The 22,762-nt window shown below is 46.1% G+C and overlaps 1 protein-coding gene across 1 annotated transcript in view; it reads right to left on the reverse strand.

Moving 5' to 3' along the window:
• Nucleotides 1-3,996: 3,996 nt before the first annotated feature.
• The window catches only part of ARSB (arylsulfatase B), a 140,558-nt gene continuing 121,792 nt past the window's right edge, over nucleotides 3,997-22,762 (reverse strand). The window contains exons 7-8 of the mRNA XM_037032429.1: nucleotides 8,675-8,797; nucleotides 3,997-7,879 (exon numbers count right to left, since the gene is read on the reverse strand). Of these exons, the coding sequence (XP_036888324.1) occupies nucleotides 7,614-7,879; nucleotides 8,675-8,797 (389 nt within the window). The 3' untranslated portion in view covers nucleotides 3,997-7,613. The remainder of the gene's footprint in view (nucleotides 7,880-8,674; nucleotides 8,798-22,762) is intronic.

The following is a 22,762-nucleotide window of genomic DNA, read 5'->3' on the forward strand; positions in this document are numbered from 1 at the left end:
CAAGAGGAAGGTGCCTGCAGGGGTTCTGTCAGACAGGGTCAGGCAGTGAGGGGCCCAGGGTCCTAAAAGCACTGTCTCTGGCGGAGGAAGAGGGGAGCAAGGTGGGCAGCTGCAGCCGTCCTCACTACTCTCCCCTGTGGGGATGGGCAGGACATGGCTCTTGGCGGTCAGACCACCCCAAGGCACGAAGCAAGTAGTTGTTAAAGTGCCTCTAAGGAGGGTGAGTCACTTACCTGCAGGGCTCTTGTTCTTGTTTGGCCAAGTGGGGGGTGTGCCTCGGAGCCTGCTGGGGCCAGACTTAACTAGGTTTGGGACCCCAGGGGAGTGACCGGGCAGCTGCTTTCCCTCTCCAGGCTCCCCTGCTCCTCCCCCAGGGCTCCTAGCCCAATGCTAATTTCCCAGGAAGACAGGAACATCACTTTGAAGGAGCGCTGCATTGTTAGCCTTCCCAGAGAGCTCACAGGTCTCAGTTTGGCTCTGTCCATAGAGAGGAAAAGGACCTTGACCTTTATCTCTTTACTTTCCCCTGCCTTCTGACACGTTTCCAAAGACTGAATTAAAGTAGAGACAATTAACCATCCAAGAAGCATGTCCTGGAAGGGAGGACCGGCTGCCCCAGCTGAGATGATGGTTCAAGTCCAGACAAAGGCTAGGCTTTTCCTGCACTACCCTCAGCAGCTGGGGCTCCTGCTCCACCCCCTCCCACTCCTGGTACACGCCTGTGAGATTGCAGAGGGGGATGGGACTGATCAGTCCACTTGAAGAAGAGCTGTAGGGGCCAACAATTGTATGGAAAAGTTCAATCGCTTGGCACAGAAAGGAATAAAAAATAATGTAACATTTTAAAGCCTGTCAACAAGCAAAATTGTATAACAATATATACTGATAAAAGTAAGGTCAAGTTCTAGTCTCTGATGGTATAAAGCCTTAGTGACAAAAGAAGGGAGGCTAATGGCACCAACTGCTCACTTCTTCTTCCTGCCATCCCTGTCCTGAGACAGTGTTTCTCCTCGCTGGGGACTGACAGCTAGACTTTGGGTTTGCAGAGGGGTCATCACTGGGGTGACTGAGTCTAAACGCCAGCAGAGGCCCAGAGCAGTGCAGCCCCCGCAGCACCAGCAGGGGTCCTGACTTCAGGAGGAGACCCGCCCCCAATCCCAGACTGTGTGTTAGATGTCTTTTCTTCCCAACCAGTCAGAAGAGTTGTGGGCATAATTCCTATGGCTCAGCCACTTAACTATTTTACTTAAGGCAACAATGTTTAACTACAGAAATCAAAGCCTTTCTCTAACCAGGTCCCATTAACCAATACAGAACTCTCTAACTATGTAACATTTTATAGGAAACCACTCTCTGAACCTAAACATAGTCATTATTTATTCTTTGAGGAGAGACCCTTACAAAGATTATTCCTTATTTAAAAAAATCCACATGTACACGCTAACCTCTGTACCTTCTTTCATCCCAGTCCCCGGAGATAAATCATTACAAACACAACTGTAAGAAGTCTCCCAGGTAACTGAAGTGATTGTTACTCTTCATTTCAGAGCCTTAAACACAGAAGGTGAGTGAGGTTCTGTTGACTTGGTATGAATGAGAGCAGTCAGGGTGTCTCATAGGCCTCCTCCAGAATTTTGCAAGATGATAACTAATTGTAACTAAAGATGAAAGATGGGTTGATGCCAACTTGTTGCAGAACAAGCTACTAAATGTCGAGGGCAGCACCACCCCAAGAAGCTGCAGTGAGCTTTAAGAACCCCCCTGCAAACCTCGCCCCTCCTCCTCCAGATGTGCAGTTGGGTTTGCCCGTGTGCTCACGGGGATGGGGGCGCAGGTGGTCACCAGCCTCTGTGACCTGGATGTGGGCAGGAGATTTTCCTATGAAATTCATAAAAACATTAACAAAGACCCTTTTTAGGCTGTGCAATTTCAACTTCTTTGAATTGCTTTGAAAAATTTCTAAGCCCCCAATTAACTCTTTATTCCATTTTCCTACCTCTTTGGGTGGCATCACTGCTCGGTTAGGCTGCCGCACTTGTCTCCCCACCGGCCTCCCGGCCCTCCACTCACCCCAGGCCCTCTGCCTGGTTGATGGTCACGGGAGGCACGTGACACTCCCCGAGTCCCGGCTGTGAGAACAGGACTTCCTACAAATTAGCCTCTGTCCTTAAAGGTGCAAGACAAAGGGCAGAGAGGAAGCCCAGCATTGGAGGTTGCAGGAGAGCACAGTAGAGACAGGGGCTTTTTAAGAGCCATCTGGACTCCATTTCCCGATCTCCTGGCTACATGACTTCATAATTTCCCCAATGTGAGGACCATTTACCTAACAATTAAATATGACTGTGAAGAGCTCAGTAGCCATTATAAAAGTCAAATGGTGTCTGGCCTACAGCATGTCCTCATTGAAGGTCCCTTGCCTTATCCCTGTAATTAGCAAGATATGGCATACCTGGTGGGCTAATTTACAATATCCAAAGAGGCTGTGGTGCATTGGGGCCAGACGAGGCCCACGTGGGCACCTAAGGGGGAGTGCACTGGCTGATGAGGCAAAAGAGTAGAAGCAACTTCTAGGCACTAGTGACCTAACGTCTCCTAGGAGAGCAGCTTTATGATCTAGGGGACTACAGATTACAATCCCAGAATATAAGGGTCAGGGACCTTCTTTACCCAAGAAAATTCCATGTTGTCTCTTCCTCCTCTTGGTGTTTATTTCTTGAAAACACTTCTCTGTCGGTTGCATTGCCACCAACTGTTTGTTGACAGGCCTGGCTTCTTCCTTAGGTTGGGTCCCCTGCGATTTCCCCACTGCATCGCAGAGGATGTGCACACTGGTTTCCTCTTGTGTTTACACTTCTAACACATTTCGAATGTGTCCCGGGCTTCGAGGGCTGCAGGCACGTGAGCAAAACAAACTTCCAGAAACACAGCTGTGGTTCTTCTCAGAGACAATGGCCCACGGAGAGGACAGAAGCACATCACCAAGTCAAGCTATCAGTTACCAGGAGGCGCCACCCGGCAGGCACTGAACGAAGCCGTGTGAGCCTGCCCCGAGGGAGCTTCCTCATTTCCACACCAGTGTCGCCCAGACACAGCCCTGCACTGGTGATAATAAATCAGTGAAAAAGTTTACTCCTCCTTCAACTTTTCCTTTCCTCCCAAGTCAGGAACAGTTCTTAGCTCAAATTTAGGAGCAGTTTGGATTCACCGGGTGTATTTTTATGATTACCAACGACACTAGTTTCCCCTTCCCCGTGGTGATAAAACAGCATCACTTAAAATTACTTATTCTAGTAAAGAACGTAAACTCGAGGAAAAGCACCATGTTCAGGCTCCTGGCAGTGGGAGGGCCTCTGTGAGCTGCCGAGGTCTGCGTGGGGCCCGAGCAGCTGTGGGATTGCTGGGGTGTCTTCCTGGCCCTGGCTGCCGGGGGAGCTCAATCGGGTTTTGGTGGGGAAGAAGGACCTACGGACCGGAGTGGCAGAACACGTGCAGGTGCCTCAGAGAAGGGGCCCTTCTCCTGGGTCTGGAGTCCTCCTAGATGTGCCGCCCACATGTTCCCAACACCTGGACACAGTAAACCCAAGCAATTGCCTTCAAGCACAGGTTTAAGAACCAAGAAAACCCAGCTGCGTTACTGCGAAGCCCCGGTAACATTTCCACACCATACAGATGCTTCCCTCACAGAACAGAGTGTCCTCTAATCAAAGGTTTTAAAAATAGTTTTTACAGAGAGAGCTCACTAGTCTGAGGGGTGTAAAATATAAAGCAAATCAATTCCTTTGTGGATCTTTAGGCTGGATTTCCTCCGACTCAGGAGCCCCTTCCGCCTCCCCTCCGCCCTGTCCCAGGGCTGCCTGCCTGCTGTGCTCTCTGGCAGGTGAGCCTCCTGGGAGCAGGGCTGTCTGTGCACCTCCCTCCCCTTGCTGCCATAGCTGCTCCGTCCTTGCCTCCACTGCACAGTGTGATTCTGGCTACAGAACGATGGCAGAGGGCAAATCCCAGCTTTTGATTTATTTAATATAAATAAAAGCACAGTAAGTCCTGTTTACTTGAGGGGAAGAGTGTGTGTGTATTTACTCGTCCCTGCTCTGCAAGACCCTGGTGTGGACAAGAGGCAGGGGCCTACTTACTGGCTTCATTACTTGCAAGCTGGCTCCTCAGTGCCCAAGCCCACTTTTGAGGCTCATGGAGAAGAGGGTGAGAATGTGTGTGTGAGAGTGTATGTGAAATCAAGACCCTGTGGAGTAAAAATCCCAGGGACATCTATACTTCATCAATGGGATTAAAATGACAATTTCCAGAAGAGGTGACAGTTTATTTATCTACAATCTAAATCAAAATTGAGGACTCAGCTGGGCAGAGTGGGAGGCTGGTGTGGCTCAGTGGACTGAGTGCTGGCCTGCAAACTGAAAGGTCGCTGGTTTGATTCCTAGTCAGGGCACACGCCTGGGGGGTGGGCCAGGTCCCTGGTTCAGGTGTGCATGAAGCAACCGCCAGATGTATCTCTTGCACATCAATGTTTCTCTCCCTTGCTTTCTCCCTCCCTTCCCCTCTCTCTAAAAATAAATAAATAAAATCTTTAAAAAAACAGGGAAGTGGACCACTTCATTATTCTCTCAAAGGGGTTTTAAAGAAGGTTTCTGGTGGCTGTCTCTAGGTGGGTGGCTTATTGTTTAATTATCTTTTATAGCTGCCTGTATTTTTAAAAATTGTTACAGAGATATTATTATCTCTATTGTTAGAAGAATGCCAGGGATTATTAAATAAAATACCTTAACCTCAGCGATCGATTACGTGGGTGAATCGCCTCCCCTGCCAGGCACAAAGCTCTGAGGCCAGGCCCAGGGCAGCTTCTCTGCTCTGTGGCATCTGGTGGCGTCTGGTGGCTGGCTCCTACGGCGATGGAGCGCAGGTGAAAGAAGGGTGGTGGCCACCTGGACACCGACTGAACACACCTGCTTGCAGCGACTGCTCAGGGTGGTCACCAGGTGGGCGGGCTGGTCTTTCACTGGCTTGACACTGAACCAGTCTACAAAAGCCATGGCTATTCTCTTGGGCAAAAACAGATTTTAAAGTTTAAGAGATGACTGGGAAAGATAATAAAAATGAGCCAATACATTTTTAAATTTTCAATAAATACTACCTAACTTAAGATTGATCATTTAAACCATTTTAAAGGGTATAATTCAGAGACATCCGTTCATTCGTGATGCGGTGGGACCATCACCTCTGCCAGGAACACCTCACTGCTTGGGCAGAGACCCCACACACGCAGCTGACACGTTCTGAAAGACACATTTAATTCTTTTTGTCCCCTACATGTGGAACAATGGTGAAGTAACAAAGAAAAACAATTAAATAAACAGATCCCTTCTTCAAAGGTAAACACATTCAGAAAGAAATGACATTAATACTGCTAATGACAACCTATGAATCTGTCCACATTCTAGCACAGAGAAAGAAAATCTAACCAGATGCATTGTTATGGGTAAAATAATATCTCAGATAAAAGTTTTACAGAAAATTAAGTCTTTAAAATTTAAACCCACTGATTGAGGAATAACCACACTGTCCACAGCAGTGAAGGCGCCAGAACCAGGGACAGTTGCTGGGGCCACAGCAGGGCGAGCGAAGGCGTAGCATTGCCCAATGGCCTCCAATCTGCAGTATTAACGGATTAGAAGGACCCAGAAGGAACATCTGGGCTCAGTTAGTTCATAAATCTGCCGCAGGCTTGGGAGTGAGAGGTACCAGCATTTGGCTGGCTGGCTGCCGACCCAGGAGAGGGGCACAGGCTGGTAACGTGTCCAAGGGTCTAGCACCACTCCCTCCCAGCTTCGTATCTTAATGCAGTCCAAGTCAGTAGTGACCAGAAAATACAGCCACTCAACTGAAGGATGGCTGCACCAGGAGCTCTATCATATTATTCAGTGGTTTTAGTTTCTAGAATCCTGTGAAGAACAGACTGAACCGAGGATTACTGGCAAAAGAAGAGTCCCTTCGGTGGCATATTGCACCCCACCCCAGTGGACACCATGACTTCACTGTGGCGTGTCCTACGCCTGCCCAGACACGAAGACTGTGCTCCTGCCCCAGCAGGGCAGTGTGAGAACAAAAGAGCAATGGTTGGAAGATATTTCTATTAGCCCTGAATTCAGCTCACAGTGTGAGACTTTCTCATTTGCTCACTCGTCTATTCATTTGTTTTTTTAAAGTGAACTGAGTGCCTTCTATGATGTACCAGGCACTGCACCAGTCATTGGTGATAAACAGCGAATGAAACAGTGGAGCTAACACAAACGGAGCACAGTTTTTGCAAACATTTCTCTGAGTCACACTCTTTGGAGCTAACGCAAACCGATCCCCGTGAATAGGGCCTTAGCGGGACTGGGCGGGGCTGGCAGGTCACCCTGCGCATCCTCTCCCTCACCGCAGCACCTCAGTGAGAGCAGTAACTCTGAGAGGGTAAGAGGAACGCGGATGTGCCTTCCTGGCTTCACCAGGCCCGGGGGCCCAAACTCGGCCGTTTCCTAGTCAGGCTGCCCACTTGCATCATCTCAGAACAGCATCCTTTCCCGGGTTTTCCCTCACTGCTGGAGAAGAGCAGTGCGACTCTTACTACGTTATGAGAGAAAGCCACAATCGTGATAATACACTGCATGTAACTAGAAATATCCTCACCAGGCAGATGACACAGGCCCAAGCCTCGCCCGCCCAGGCCTCTTCGTGTCTACCCTGCGCATGCTCATGGAGCCAGCCGGCCCAGCTTCTCCAGGCAGGGCTGTCACTTGGGTTCAGGAACAAAAGGCAGGCATGGTTCAGAGTTCCAAACACCAGTGGTGCTCAGAGTGGAGAAGCAAAGCAGCTTCTCAGGTGCAGGATGCCTGAGTCCAAAGAAAAAAAAAACGCAGGAGAGTTGGGGGTAGCAGGAAGTCTAGACAAAATGATCAATGGCTGGGGGGAAATTTGGGAATAAAAACAGAGTTCTTTACTGTAAAAACCAGAACCAAAGAGCAGGCATACTGCCACACTGCCCTTAACAGTGAAACGAGCCTCATGCTCCATGACAGGATGAGTGATGAAGTGGGTGAGCAAGGGCTGACCAGGGCGGGCTATTCACATGGAACTCCTGACCACCATCTCTCAGACAGGGAGAGCCCCGATCAACAGAACCATTAACAGTTGTCTGCTCCCTTCATTTGTTACAAGAAATGTGAGTCAGTCCAATAAAAGCTGGCTATTGGCACAGGGAAATCTAAGGTCTGACTTGTGAGGCAAAAGGAGCCAGCTGTTGCAGCCTCCAGGACTCTGTAACTTCCTATTTCAAATCAAGTTCCCGGCTGTCCCACGGCTCCAGACAAGGGGATGAACCCAATCACCCTCTCCTTTGGACACCCACCCCAGCCAACGGCGGGAGTGCTCCAGATTTCATCAGCTTCTTAAATGCACTAGGGGTTGAAAGCAGACACGTCACTGTGGTTTAGGAGCAAGGGAGGGGACAGGTGAACCCAGGTTGGGAGAACAAGTGAGATGAGTCATATGAGTAAAGGCCTGAAGTCCCACCTGCCACAGAAAGGTTTTCCGGCCCCCACCCAGGGAGGCGGCCCCAAATCCTACATCCAGGGGCCCCAGGCCCCCGTGCCCTTGGGATCACAGCGGGGGTCCTGGTCTGGGAAGTACACGGGCACCGAGTGTTTGTGGTAGAACTGGAGCCGGGAAAGGAGATGCTTGACGACATGGGGGTGTTCCTTTGATAGGTCGTGTCTTTCTTCTGGGTCCTTCTCAATATCAAAGAGCCAGAGGGTCTTGGTCGGTGGGTCTGGTGCGGGTATCTCGGAAACACTGTATTGAGACGGTGGAGGGAACCAGTGACCACAGCCTGGCAAAGAAACACAAGAGTTCAGTGGGGAGACTTGGTAGGCACATTCTAATTTTGGGAAATGAGTCCAGGGGACAAAGCCGACCTGGGTTGTGGGCGTGGACCCACGGAAAAGATGGGGCCCTTGATGCTGTGTTTGGATCTAAGACTCTGACTTCCAGTGCTTTCATGAGACATGTCTCACTGCTTCACCACCAGGGGCATCTGGGGATGTGAATGCATGCATGTGTGAGTGCGGGGACGGGGGCGGGGGCAGAATTTTACCTGTGACGTGACTTGGAGGGGTGGCTGCTATTGGCATTTAGTGGTCGTGGGCTAGGGATGCTAAAATGTCTTGTAGCATGTGGTGGAGTCCCGAACGATGAAGAGCAGTCTTGCCACAACTGCCAAGACTGTCCTCATCATCAACACTGAGTAATTACATCATAACCATAACCACCACGCCACATCTGAAAGGTATTTAACAGACATCCCTCTCAGAGAATGTGCTCAGGGCAAGCAGCCCCCTCCCGCAGCCACACCACTGGTTGCGGATGTGTGCAGCTTCCAGAGACTCCCCTTACGGTGCCTGGGAGCCAAACATATCTGAAATCCTTAGGCTTCCATGACGCTGAACTAGCATTTCTTCCTCCTACTCCTCCTGCAGCTAATTCTCAATTTTGTGGGGAGGAGGGTCAGGTTTAGTAGATCACGCCACTCCTTCCTCTTCCTTGTCCAGCTGTTTCATTCAGCAGCCCCAGAGTTGTCTTTTGCAAAAGGCAGTTGTCCCAGTTTGGGAAGTGCTGAGCGTTGTACCTGGGTAGCCCGTGAGGAGTTTCCAGTTTCCATGTCTAATTGCGGCGTGGACAGACGTGTTGAAGGCCGGATATTCTGGAAGGGAAGAGCCGTCCTCTGCTGGAGCTGTGCTGTTCCCAGGACCTGGGAAGAAACAGTTCGGGAGAATTAGATCACTGTTCTCGGAATGTGACATTATAAATCAACATTTTATTTCCTTCTTGCAGAACAGTAGCTTTTATTCAACAGTGGAGAGCAAATGTGTATCCTGCCACAGAAATGAATCTTCTATTAAGTATAAACAGAGCCATAGTTACATTAAACATCAGTTATAAACCACTGCAAATATAAAGGAAATCCCGAGGAGATTAGAATACTAATTCATCCTTAAAATCAGTGCGTTCTGCCAGCGCGCAGCTGGCTGTGTGGAGAACAGTGCTCTGCTATAGCACGGTGGGTAGTTTTTGTATGTTTTGCTTTTGCTGTTAAATGACTGAATTAAATGCCTTTTCTATGTATATCTATATAGATAATATAATGCTCTATAAAACGAACATTTTAATGGAGTCCATCTCAAGCTATGGGAGGTCAGGCATGCCGTGATAAATAGTACATATATTCATTTTTGTAACCACAGGTGTGAAATCCAAAAGTAATTGAGCGGTGCTCAGTTAACCATTCAGACGGGATAATTACGGGCGCAAGAATAAATGTGGTACACAAATCACTGGCTCATAGTGTGGATGATGTTCATTCATCATCTTGAGGTCTTATATTAATTGATCAATCAGGTTTTTTGAGGAGAACCATTAACACCTGCCCCCCTTTTGGGTTTGGAACCAATTGAAAGGTAGAGGACAGACAGATGGAGATGGAAATATTGCTTCTGTTACTGATGAACTTGACTGGAGAGGACACAGTTTCAGACCTGTGACAGACAGGTTTTGCTCATAACTGAAATCAACTTAAAGACTCAGCCATCCATCACTGATCTTGCTGCACGCGCACCAGGCTCTCAGAACGCAGAGCTCAGGGCCGACCGAGTGCTCCCGCAGAGCCCGGGGACGTGCTGGCTCCAGATTTCAACAGACACAAGGGTCTCAACCGAGCAAGTTTAGCTCCTTTTGGATAAATCCCTCCTTCCCCTGCCTGTGGGGAGGAGGAGTAAGGTCCAGAGAGACCTGAGCTGTACTAGAGCTGAAGACACTGGAGGGCGAGGTATGGATGTCCCCCACCTCACTCCTTCCTGTCTGTTCAAAAACCTCAACTCAGGGCCCGACTCTATCATATTCGGTCTGTTTTTAGTCCACTCAAACATGGTCACAGCAATCACATTGGGGGCACTTCCGACGTCAGCCAGACTGCCCACCCAGTGACTGAGAGCCGTAGTTTGCAACGTGTCTGTAAAAGTGCACACCTAACCACAGTGGTTGGTCCATCCACCCATTCACTGTCCCATCTTCGAGGACTTTGAGAGCGCCCTCCTCCCTGCCAGAGCAGGACTTCTGCGCTGCTCAGGGTTCAGCGCAGGAAGCACTGTCCATGCGGCAAAGGGTAGGGCCCCATTCTTACGTCAAGTCAAGTCTCAGGTCTTGTGGAAATGACCCTGAAGACATACATACTGGAGACTGAGCCAATTACTGTTGGTGGTTTCAGACCCCCAATCTTAACAATCACATACCAACAGGTCATTAGCACCAAGGAGGAAATCTTTCTGACTTGTTTCTCTGTTTGCTTTTGGCTATTTTGGATCCAATACAAAGGAGGCTTCAGGAGGCGAGGCGCCTGAGGATGTCTGTCCCAGGAAGTGCACTCTTCAAGCTCAGACTGTGGTGGACCTGTGAGCCCTCGTCACACGTCTGTATGAAAGGCCACATTCAGACCCCAAAGAATGTTAAATAAAAGAAGGCTGCTTTGTGAACACACACAAAAAAGAGGAAATTTAGCTATCTCACTAGACGTATATTTACATATATTTTTTTCTTAAAACAAACAGGAGCATAAAATACCCAAACAATAAATTAGACTAAAGATGAAAGATGTTGTTATCTCAATAATATTTTTCATTTTCAGAAATTAAACAACAGGAAAATCACAAGGCATGCTACAACCGACACCCTGTGAGGTGCCACCCAGAACGAAGAACTGCTAACATTTTGTCCTATTTGCTTTTTTACTTAATTAAACAGGACAACAAAGACGAAGTGACAGGCTCCCTGTCCCCGTTCTCAGTCCCAGTCCCTTCATCCACTCCCCAGAGGCTGCTGCTTTGTGATGTCAGTGCACAGTGTCTCCTTCAGCCATTTAAAAACACGTTAACATAAGAGCAGGGGACCCCAAAACCCTGGGTTTATTTATAAAACACTGAGGACTTCTTCTTACATGTTGAAACTTCAGTCACCTTCAAAGCGCTCTCCATTTGATGCAATACACCTATCGAGAAGTTTTTTCCACAGCTCAAAACAGTTTCGAACTCATCGATGTCGATGCCTTTTAGTGCTTCTGCCGTTTTTTGTTTCACCTCTTTCACATCAGCAAAATGCTTACCCTTGTGGATTTTTTTCCATCAAGGGAAACAAAAAACATTTCTTGGAGTGAGATCAGGTGAATAGGAAGGGTGGGGCATGGGGCTCTTGCCGTTTTTAGTCAAAAACTGCTCCACACACAGTGCAGTGTGGGCAGGTGCACTTGTAAATCACCCATCAGAAAATGGGCAAATGCATTGAAAGAGTCTTCAAAACAAAAATTCACTGAAGCCCAATGCAACCTCTCTCAGCAACACCAGCTTGGTACCCTGATACAGATGGGTTCCTAGAACACTCACCTTGTGGGGGAAGCCTGTACTACAAGGGGCTTGCCTTCCAAAAGATAATTCCAGTGTTTTTTGGGATCCCCCCGCTTTGTATATATATATAAGGCCTGTCCAGAAGGTATCCAGCCAGGTATTATGAAAAATAGAGACATTTATTTAAAAAGATACAAGACACGAGAAACATTGTACATAGGACAATGATACCTCAATCCCTTTCTAAGTAGGCACCTTCGGACCTCACACAGTTCTCCCAATCACCATCAGCTCCAACATCATATTTTCTTGAATCTCATCAGTGGATATGAAATCTCTTCCCTTTTAAAGGTGATTTTAGTTTTGGGGAAAGCCAGAAGTTGAAGGGCACCAAATCTGGGCTGCAGGGGCGCTGAGTCACCTGGGCGATTTGTTTTGCCAAAATACTCTGTATGAGATGCGATGCATGAGTGGGCACATTGATGTGATAAAGCTGCTAGTCACCAGTTGCTCACAGCTGTGGCCTTCTGAATCATCTGGAGAGTTTCCACATAGGAATGTTCAAATTTAAAGAAAAATTTGATGCAGATTCATTGTTCTACTCACTTAGTCATTTTGACTGTGACAGCCACACAGAACACATGCTCATTCAATGGCATCTATCGCCCCCACTGACTAGTACAGTGAAGTCATCATTGTTCACGCATGTGCGTTCCAGTTCACTTTCCTTGGCTGCCAGGTTACACCAATGTCATGCAAACCATTCTCATAATATTAACAATGGTTGAACTTTTTCCAGACAGACCTTGTATGTGTTAAGCAATAATGTACAGCACTGTTTAATACTTTTAAAATGTATGTGTGTGTTATGCTTTACATTTTCTGCATTTGTTTTTCATTCACAATAGTATTTTTAGAGCTCTGTGATTCTAAGTGTGTATATATATATATATATATATACATATATATGTGTATGTGTTCATAATTTCACCATATAAAAACACATTTTTATCCTGTTGATGGGCTCGTAGGTTGCTTTCATTTTATGTAACATGTTGCTTACAGCTCCTTGTGCGCATGTAAAAGAGCTCCTCCTGTATGTGTCTGCCCAGCTGCAAGGTGCCCACATTTCCAACTTTACAACACGTGCCGACTGGCCCTCCTACCAGTAATGTCCCTGTTTCTCCACATCCTCTACCTGATACCTTCAGATTTAAAATATTCTGCCTAGCTAAAAATTTTAGAGGGAATCTATAGCTTTAAAAAAATCATTTGATCAGCAATAATATCTTTCTTTTTCTATGTCAATCCAAAGGTTGCTTTGAAAACATTTTAAAATAACACTCATAGGGAAATGAACACAGATCACACTGGGTGAAGAGTGGATTCTGCACTGTAAACACCAGTCCACTCAGGAAATGGAACATTTCTAGGGCTCCAGACACCCACGCCAGCAGCCTCCAGTTACCACCCCCTCTCCCCAAGGTGACTGCTAACTTCACTGGTGTTTTCATTGTTAACAGTGTATGAAATAGACTATTGACATGCGAGATAAGAGGCAGAGATTTCTTAGAGTGTTAACAAACTTTTAGAATCTCTCTGATAGAGTTGGACTACATACATATTTAAGAAATATTTACTGATGAACAACTATGTGGTTAAGAAAGCTTTGTGTTCTGAAATTCTATGACACAAAGTACCATACTTTGCTATGTATAATGTGTACTTTCTTAGCTAAATTTTTGTGGGAAAAATAAGGATGAGCATTATACATGGGTAGTACTAATTTTGTATCTATATAAATATTTTTAATTCTTTTTTATGTTTCTGCATTAAAAGTGTAACTCTAGAAAGCAATAATGATATCCATATGCAAAATAATACCCTGGACTATGAGAATTGGTTTTGTTTCTAAATGTAAATAAATAAAAATTTAAAATGAAAGATTCTTTTCCCTGAGAACCTGGACCCAAAACGTGGGTGCCCATTATACAAGGCCAAATACAGTAATGAGCAAAGAGACATTGAAGAGAAGTTTTGAATGTAAAATCTAAGATACTTAGGGACAAAAGTTGTAATTAATAAAACAATAAAACTTCAAGGTATCAGGTGCGGTGACTGGGAGAGCAGGGCTGCTGCTGGAAGAACAGAGATGACGCAGCAGAAAAGTGGTGCTCACGTGATTCTGAGTCGGGCACACTGACCTTAAAGAACTAACATGAGCTCAAGGTGGAGATGTCTACTGAGCATCGCAGCTACAACTCTGGACCTGTGGGAGAGATGGGAGCGTGGTCTGATTCACGCACCTTCTACAGTGAACCCCGGAAATGAATTAGTTGTCTGGAGACTGAAGCAAAGACAAATCAGTGGCCCAGAGAGACAGCACTAAATGCCAAAATAAAAATTAAAAAGGAAAAGAGAAAAAGACTGTTAGCAAATGAGGCAGAGAAGAGGAAAATAATATGAGGATGAAGAGTAGTTGAACAGGACATCACAGAAGTCAAGAGAGCAGAGAGTTTCAAGACCATGAATCACAAGTACCAAATATTCCATCCATCAGCTTGATGAATGAACAAAATGGCACTGCATTTGTTAACCTTTGGGGAAAAAAAAGTAGGGAATTTGGATAGAATCATATACAAATAAATCTTTCTCTTTTCCTTCTGAGCTGGAAGCCACTTCTAAGATAACAGGCTTTCTGTCCAGACATTACTAACCAGTTAAAAGATGGCTTAGTCATGTGTATTGGTTTGGGATGTGAAAAAGAAGATCAGCAGAAAATTTTAGAGCAAATGAAAAAAAAAATCAGCGTCTTACAGAACACTTAGTAAGCTTTCAGACCTCCTGATCTGAACCCCCTCTAGAAGTCTGAAGGGGGTCCAATGTCCAGAAGGAGGTGGGCCAGTGGTTTCAGTGGAGAACCGTGTTTTCCAGACAGGTGGGTTCTGGACACACCTCAAGAGTGCTCTGTGGATGGGACGGCGAGTTAGTGAGTGGGGTCTGGGCTCCCCATCTCCACTTCAGGTGTCACAGTTTACCCTTAAGGGAGAATCTGTAGTATTTGCTAAATACATTGTATTTCTGCACACTTTTGTTTGAAAAAAAGGCTCTATGACTAAAATATAATTTGAAAGACACTAATCAGTGACAGGTGATGGATTCACCAAATGGGGATGGGACTGACAAAGGCCTGAGGACATCTGATCTGCTGTTCAATGTATTTCTTGGCTGTGCAATGCATCCTCCTGACTCTTTGGAAATACTGTCTAATACAGTCTATGATTGTGTTTTATAAAATATATTAATTTTCCTACTATGTTCTTAGTTTATTGTAATACACTGGAAAACATACAAAAAAGATGAATAGGAAAAGTAGGTGAATAGGAAATTTTAAATCGCCTGTAAATTTATTAGCTTCTGTTTACATTTTGGTGTATAATCCTTGAGATTTAATGGCACAAAGCTTAAATAAAATGAACATGTTAGCTGACTTGCAAATAAGAAGAGGTCACTTCAGAGAAAACAAACTTTTTGTGCCTAAAGATAATTGGGGAGGGTGGTGGGGAATCCTGAGCACCAGTGCAGAGGTGAACAGATGGTCTGGGTTCTTCCTCTATGGAATCTTGCTCAAGTGGAATGAGTTGGGCGTGGCTGGGGAACAGAGCTTGGAAAGAGCTAATGCTGTGACTGTGAAGGAAGGCGCTGTTAGAGACAGGGACGGGGGACAGGGCTGTGGGACCTACGTGAAGGACCGCCTCCCCCTCTGCCAGAAGGCCACAGTACACAGCAGCTTAGAGCACGCACTTTTGCAGCCACGTGGCTTCGGTTCGAATCTCAGCTCTCTCGCTCACTGGTTGTGTGACCTTGGGTGTTAGCTGCCCTGCCTAGGCCCAGTTTTCTTCATCTGTAAAGTGAGGATAATATTGTCTCTTTAACAGGATTGTTGTGTGACCTAAATGTGATGATATAATGAAAATGTATTACCACTATGCCCAGCAAATATTAAGTGTGCAATAAATGTTATTATTACCAATACCAATGTTATTATTACCAATTGTGTAATCGTGGGCAACTTTCTTATGCCCTGATTTACTATAAAGTTAGTATAAGAATAACATTAGTATGCCTATAAAATAAGGATAAGAATTAGTATAAGAATACCAAGTGAGATAAGGCATGTAGAGCACTCGGCACAGGGTCTGGTATGTCCTGAGACTAAGTTCAACATTAAAGACAACAGCTAATACTTGTAAGCACTTATTACCCGCTCACAAACATAAAACACTGTGTTAAGTGTTCCAAATATGTTAACTCATTTAATCCTTACAATAGCTGTATGAAATAGGTAATAATGTCTGCCAATAACTGTCACTAAATGCTAGCTATTATCAGTACGATACAGGTTTTTCCTTCTACTCAAGATCTTACAAAAAGGAGAAAAGTAGGCAGAAGCAATGATTGTATCTGCAAAAAAAAACCCCAAACCCAGAAAATAAAACAAATCACTTCTCTGGTCTGGCTTTGGAGAGGCCCTATACCTGCTCCCCCATCCACATTCTGGTGTTTGAACGGGGTGAGGGGAAAAGGCATCAATGGTGGAGGTTTCAATTTGCCACGTTCGGGGTTTAGTCCCTTTTCTGCTCTGTTGAGTGGCCTGCCATTCACTTCCACTGAACCTTCTTTGTTTTTGATTGCTTTTATAATCTACAAGATTAGTTCAAAATTTTATTCTACCTCTAATGACCCATCTTATTCTTCCTGCTATTGGAGGCCATCTTCACACTCTAATGGCACATGCCTGTTTCCTTACAGCACGATTCCCTCACTTGGGCTAAGTGAAGAAAACCCTGATGCTTCTCCAGACATTTGGTTGTCGAGGTATTTCCTAAAATGGAATCCTGCCACACGTGTTTTGTTTGTTTGTTTGTTGTGTTTTAAGAGAGAGGTGAAAGGAAGGAGAAAGAGAGGGAGAGAAACGATGTGAGAGAAAAACGGATGGGCTGCCTTGTGTAGCACCCGACCAGGACCGAGCCTGCAACCCAGGCAGGTGTCCTGATGGGGAATCAAACCCGCAACCTTCCGCTTTGTGGGATGATGCCCAACACACTGAGCCACACTGATCAGGGCTATGCATGTTTAAAAAAAAATGAATAGGTAAGCCTTCAGTTTAATGAGCTCAGTTACCTTCAACTTCTATGTCTGAGTTATAAGTTCTTGAAAGTAGTTTGTTTGTTAGCTTATTATGTGCGTCAATATGCTTCAAGGTTTATTTACACTAAACATTTGATTAGTGGACCACTTCTTCATGGTTCAAACCAAGAAAAGGACACCAAATTCAAAGTGAAGTTCAAGTCACTAGGCTTTTTAAAATAAAATTGTTTTAAATCCTCACCTGAGGACATGTTTTTATTGATTTTAGGGAGAGAGGGAGAGGGAGAAGGGGCGGGGAGAGAGAGAGAAACATCGATGTGAGAAACATTGATCTGCTTCCTCCCATCCTGCACCCTGGTGGGAAATAGAACCTACATCCTAGGAATGTGCCCTAACTGGGAATTGAACCTGAAACCCTTTGGTGTGGGATACAAGGCTCCAGCCAACTGAACCACTTGGCTAGGGCAAGTCACTAGAATCTTTAATGTGCCAGCTTGTCTGAGCCCCACTGCCCACTGCCTGCGCACCCCCCTGCTGGCTCCAGATCACAGGGCATTTGGGCTACATCTGGCTAGATGCACCTGGGCTCATGTGGATCAAATCTCCAGTCTGCTCAGGGTTTTACATGGCCCCAACATGTGGGTTCAAGCCACGGCTGCCTCTCATCTCACTGTGTGGTGAGGACTTCCGTACCCGGAGGCAAACATATTCATTGTTGTCTTGATTCTTGTTTTTGAAAATCATTCTGAATCTAAAAATAGAAGTTTTCTCTAAAAATAGTTTCCAAAAAACACTGGCCAGAACTCCCACACTCTGAGCTGATGCTTCAGTGATCCTCTTTGGTTAATTTTCGAAGATGACAAAACCCTCAGTAGCCACATGCACAGCCCTGTGGGCTGGAAAGCTGGGGTTAGAGAACTGTGAGGGGTCCGCGGCAGCAGTCCCCGCACTGTGGCTCAGGTTCTGGAAAGGAACTCAGGGAAACCAAAGTGCATTTTTGTAGGTTGTAGAACGCATCTATTATTTTTAAAAAAGATTTTATTTATGTATTTTTAGACAGAATGAAAGGGAGAGAGAAAGAAAGGGAGAGAAACATCAATGTGTGGTTGTCTCTTACGTGGCCTCCACTGGGGACCTGGCCTGCAATCCAGGCATGCATACTGATTGGGAATTGAACCAGCAATCCTTTGGTTCGCAGGCTGGCACTCAATCCACAGAGCCACACAAGCCAGGGCCTGATCTTTCTATTACTTCTTAAGTTATTGAACCACTCTGAATTCCTGCTTCTTTGCATGTAAAATGGGGGCAAAATAATGCCTACCTCACAGGGCGACTGTGAGGATGAAAGGAGACCCTTGCGGGGCAAGCGTGCTATGTACTCTATGTATGAAAACCCTGGTTACAGGTCTCTTGATTCCCACAGTGGCTGCTAGAGGACTGGGCACACAGACAAAACTGACTGACCAACTGACAGAAGTCTTGATGGCTAGCCATCTAAATCAAGGTGTGATCAACAGCCCGACTCTGTGATGACCACGAGATCTGAACCAGCTGCCCGGGTAAGAAGATGGTATCAGAAAATCACAGGTAAGACGGGATGAGGAAAGGTAGAGTTACTAGTCAAAGGGCATGTACGAAGTCTCAGTCACACGAGATGTCCCAGAGATCTCCTGTACAGCCCGGGGCACACAGTCAACAATGCTGTATCATCCATACTGTATCATGTACTTAAAAACTGGTTAAGAGTTCTCATCACACATACACACACACAACATAATAAACAAAGGGGGCAGGAAGAAACTTTGGGAGGAGATGGATATGTTTGTGGCAAAGACTGTCATGACAGTTTCATGGATGTATGTTTATCTCAAAAATCATTGAGTTGTATACATTAAATATGTACAGCTCTTTGTATATCAGTCATACCTTAACAAAGTAGTTTAAAAACAAGTGAATAAAAATAATGTGAAAAATGTAGTAATAACACCTAAATTCTGTATGCTAAACCACAGGTCTGGCCAAAATTGTGAAAATTGAGTGAAACAGAACAGGGATTCCCAATTACGGTTGTACATGGGGTCGGCCTGAGCCCCACAGTCGCCTTCACACTTGACTCTGTCTTCCTGAGCCCTGCATAGCTCAGCCCTGGGCTTTCTGGACTCACATGGGCTGCTTGGTTTTCTGTCACCTTCGATGCCCTGAAATCACCATCTTTAGCAGCAGCATCTATTATTTGTGCAATGGTCTTGCCACAGCTCCTCCCTGCAAACAAAACTTTATGCAGCTTTCCATACAAAGCAGCTTAAAGCAGAGCAGTCCAGCGTCCACCTTGATGCACTGTCAGCAGTCCCCAGAGGACCCCTCAGGCTCCATGCATCTCAGGGCGACAGACAGTGGCCAGTGCACTCTGCTGGAGGCACCTGTGTGGGCACAGGTGTGGACAGTGAGGGGGCCTGAGGGCCCAGGGAGCACGTCAGCACAGGGCGAGGTGGAGCTGGCTCGTGGTTGTGGGTTACAGTGGCCCCCAGGCCTTTTGCCTGACAGGGCCACTCCCCCACCTCGGGCTCTGTACAGCTCTGTTGTATGAGCTCTGGAGAAGGGGAAAACAGGGAGGCCTGACACCATTCAAAATCCCCCCTAAATTCATCCTGCCCCTTATTTCTGGATTTAACCTGACTGCTGCAACAGAAAACCTTCAAGTTTTCTGTTACACCCATACTACTTATTTAGAATCCTGTCTCCTGTTGGTGAAATCCTTACAACCCAAAACAGGAGTATCAAGGAAAATATGCCAGACATAAGGCTAATCAGAAAAAGGTGAGGAGGAATATGACAGATGGTATTTACTACCTACAAGGGAAAAATAAAAATGCCCGTAATTTTTATACATGCAGTCCACATGACATATTCCAAGTGAACCTAAGTTTATGATTTTCAGTTTACAAAGTCAGTTTCTCTGACACCTACTCATTCAGTTCATACTTGGGATTTTAAAAGTCCTAGTGAAAAAAGAGCTTTGATGTGGTTTGCTCAGCCTAGATGGAGTTCAAATGTTAATCATTACTGAATTGTGCATAGTAAGTATTCAGAGAATGCGCCTGTGTTACAGGGACCTTCAGCAGTCGCTTAATGTCTGACTCAGTGAAGATTTCAGTGGATCTTCAACTCTTGACTCTCCTGGCAAACTAATTCATTTATATCTGAAACGGGTTGATGAAAGGTCTTCTCATACTTTGGTTCAAATTGTATCTTGAATAAATATTTTTATATAATTCATTTGCCTATTAAACAAATACTTATTTTATTGATCATTCTAGGTGCTATATAGTCAATCTTCAAAATGAATAAACCAGAGTCCAGCTGGCAATAATACAATAATTTTTTTAACTTTTTAAAAAAGATTTTATTTATTTATTTATCTTTAGAGGGGAAGGAGAGAGGGAGAGAAACATCAATGTATGGTTGCCTTTCGTGCGTCCCCTGCTGGGAGTTGGCCTGCAGGGAACTGGCCTGCAACCCAGCCATGCGCCCTGACTGGGAATCGAACCGCGATCTTCTGGTTCGAAGGCCTGTGCTCAATCCACTGAGCTACACCAGCCAGGGCTGCGATAATACAATAATTTGTGAAAACATCATAAATTCTAAAATAGTAGAGAATACATTTGTGACTGAGTGAGTAAAATGCACAGAGTGCCTGGGAGGATCCGGAGGGGCAGTGCCCACTGATCTGGGACCTAAAAGACAGGCTGCATGTGACAGGTAAATGAAGGGTGACGGAAATGATCCAGGGAGTGGGCAGTATCTCCTTGAATATGTTTCCTCCCTATGGGAACTTCCTCCTTTTTGTAGTTTAGGTATCCTTCCTGCTTCCCCACATTTCCGTGCTCCTGTGAGTTACCCTGCGTTCTCCCAGCCCTGTGCCCAGGGGAGGAGCAGGGGCAGGAGGAAGAGAAATCCTGTCTCTCTGACACCCATCGGACAGACAGCTTCCACCGGAGCTCCTCTCTGCTGTGCCACGTGCGCTGGCCATGTGTCCTGGCGCCCCGGCTGGGAGCCTCATCTCCACACCTTCCCGCCGTAGCTCAAGTGGGAGAATCACACAGACTGAGACGGAAGGCAAAGCAGAGGGGAAGGAGCCTCTCAATGACGAAGGAGGAGTTAGACTTTAGTTTGTCTCTCTCTAAATACACGTTTTTCAAGTAACTGGTAGAGTCCATCAGCAAATTGCTATAAATGGGCACTCGTGTATATAAAAAAAGAGAAACTAACCAAAAATATTCCAAGAAACTAACAGGAAATATTCCATGGAGAGATGGTTACTGTCAAAGAGAGGGAATGTGTGAGTGAGCAGGGAAGGAGAGCCCTGAATGTGGCAAAGAGGATGCCAGCGAAGACTGTGGAGACAGCAATCACTGGGCTTGTTACGTAGAACGCCCACAATAAACATGAATGAGGGCCCAAGGAGCTTGCAATAACGAAGACAGATAGAAGAGTGCGTATTTTCTCTAATCATCCTCCGAATTAAAGTGAAACCAGATGATTGTTTCCAGTTCTGACATCACTGTTCATGTGCCAACCACTGTTTTCCATTCTGGTCCTGCCCCACAGTACGCTAATCTAATGCAGAACTATGGCTATCCTTTGAATTCACATTTTTAGTTTGTCTCTCTCTAAATACAAGTTTTTCAAGTAATTGGTAGAGTCCGTCAGCAAATCGCTATAAATGGGCACTTGTGTATATAAAAAAGGAGAAACTAACCAAAAATATTCATCTTCAGCCTGTGATTAAGATGATGAGCATGAGCCAGGCTGAGTCGTCTGTTCTGTGGCGAGGGATGAAAGGAGAAAGGCTCCCCCACCCGCAACATGGCATTTAACAAAACCCCAGCTTTCGCAAAGCCCCACGGTCCAAAATGCCGTGCCGAAGGCCACACTCCTCCTGTGTCCTACGGCTCACGTTCCTGTGCGCAGGAAAGACGTGACTAGGCTCTGAGCACATTTTTGGATAAAGATGAAATAAAGCTAACTTGATACTTAATTTGGAAAGGGGGCTCTGCCCGTGAAATCAGCCTGGGACGGCTGTCAGGCGGGCCTGGCCTCTCTTGACAGCGTGGTGGTGCCGTCCTTCCAGGCCCTGAGAGCTCACACTGGGGCAGCGGTGGCCACAATTTCAGTGCAGAAAACTAAAGCTGGCCAGCGTGCTTGCAAGGACAGCCCTCCGCCGCACTGTGATTCTGTGGCCCAAACCCCAGCATGTTACGCAAACCCTGTAATCACTGAAATGAGGGCCACTGGGTGCTGCTTGCCAGGTAAAAAAGCAAAAATTTGAGACAACCCTTTCTAGCCTACCCTAGCTCCTGGCAGCAGCACAGCCGAAAACTAGGGATGTTTTCTATTTCTAGTCAGTCAGGGTCTCACATAACCCAGGATTCAGAGCATAATCTCCCTTTCCGAGGGAAACTGAAAACACACCTGAGACGGTCAGCAACGATGGGCCCTTTAAAGAGGTGCCACCAATTCTTCGGATGGATGCAAAAAGTTCGGTTGCAGAGTACCCGCCTTAAATGTGCATGAATTTGGGGATACTGATTTGAGTCTGGTGGCTTGATTATGGGGTCCAGCAGCCAGCCGGCCAGCCTGAGATCCTTAAGCCTCAGTCAGGCCTCCCCCTAAAGATCCTTTGTGAACTGTCATGACCATAACCCCCAAGGTGCTTCCCGGGGAATGCTGACTGTTAGGCACCTCACGCACATAGGTGAGAGGACCCACAGGAGGGGCGGCAGCTGAATCCGTACTGGCCAACCCGACCAGAGAGACACTCTCTCCCTAGCAGTCACATTGCCATCATTCAGAAGCCCTAAGTAGGTGGGAGGAACTCAGCTCGACTGAATTCCAGGATCACTACCGACTTCTCTTTCTCCTGACGGTATTGTTCGTTTTCACAGTAAGGAATGAAGTGTACAGATAGACCTCACTTCTGAGACCTGCATAAAAGCCAATTAAGATCAGTGGAAAAAAACCCAGATCTAAATTTTTCATCTGACTCAAATAAGAATGTTGAGAATCTTCAGGCAGATTAGGAAACGGAATGGAGAGCCCACTATCTATCCTATCAGGCGCTCAGGTTACTAGAGGCTGGTACTCTACAAAGATTCTGGCAGTCAAATGTCCTC

The sequence above is a fragment of the Sturnira hondurensis genome, unplaced genomic scaffold, assembly GCF_014824575.4.
Source record: "Sturnira hondurensis isolate 20B ecotype Veracruz unplaced genomic scaffold, ASM1482457v3 Scaffold0021354, whole genome shotgun sequence".
NCBI classification, from domain to species: domain Eukaryota; kingdom Metazoa; phylum Chordata; class Mammalia; order Chiroptera; family Phyllostomidae; genus Sturnira; species Sturnira hondurensis.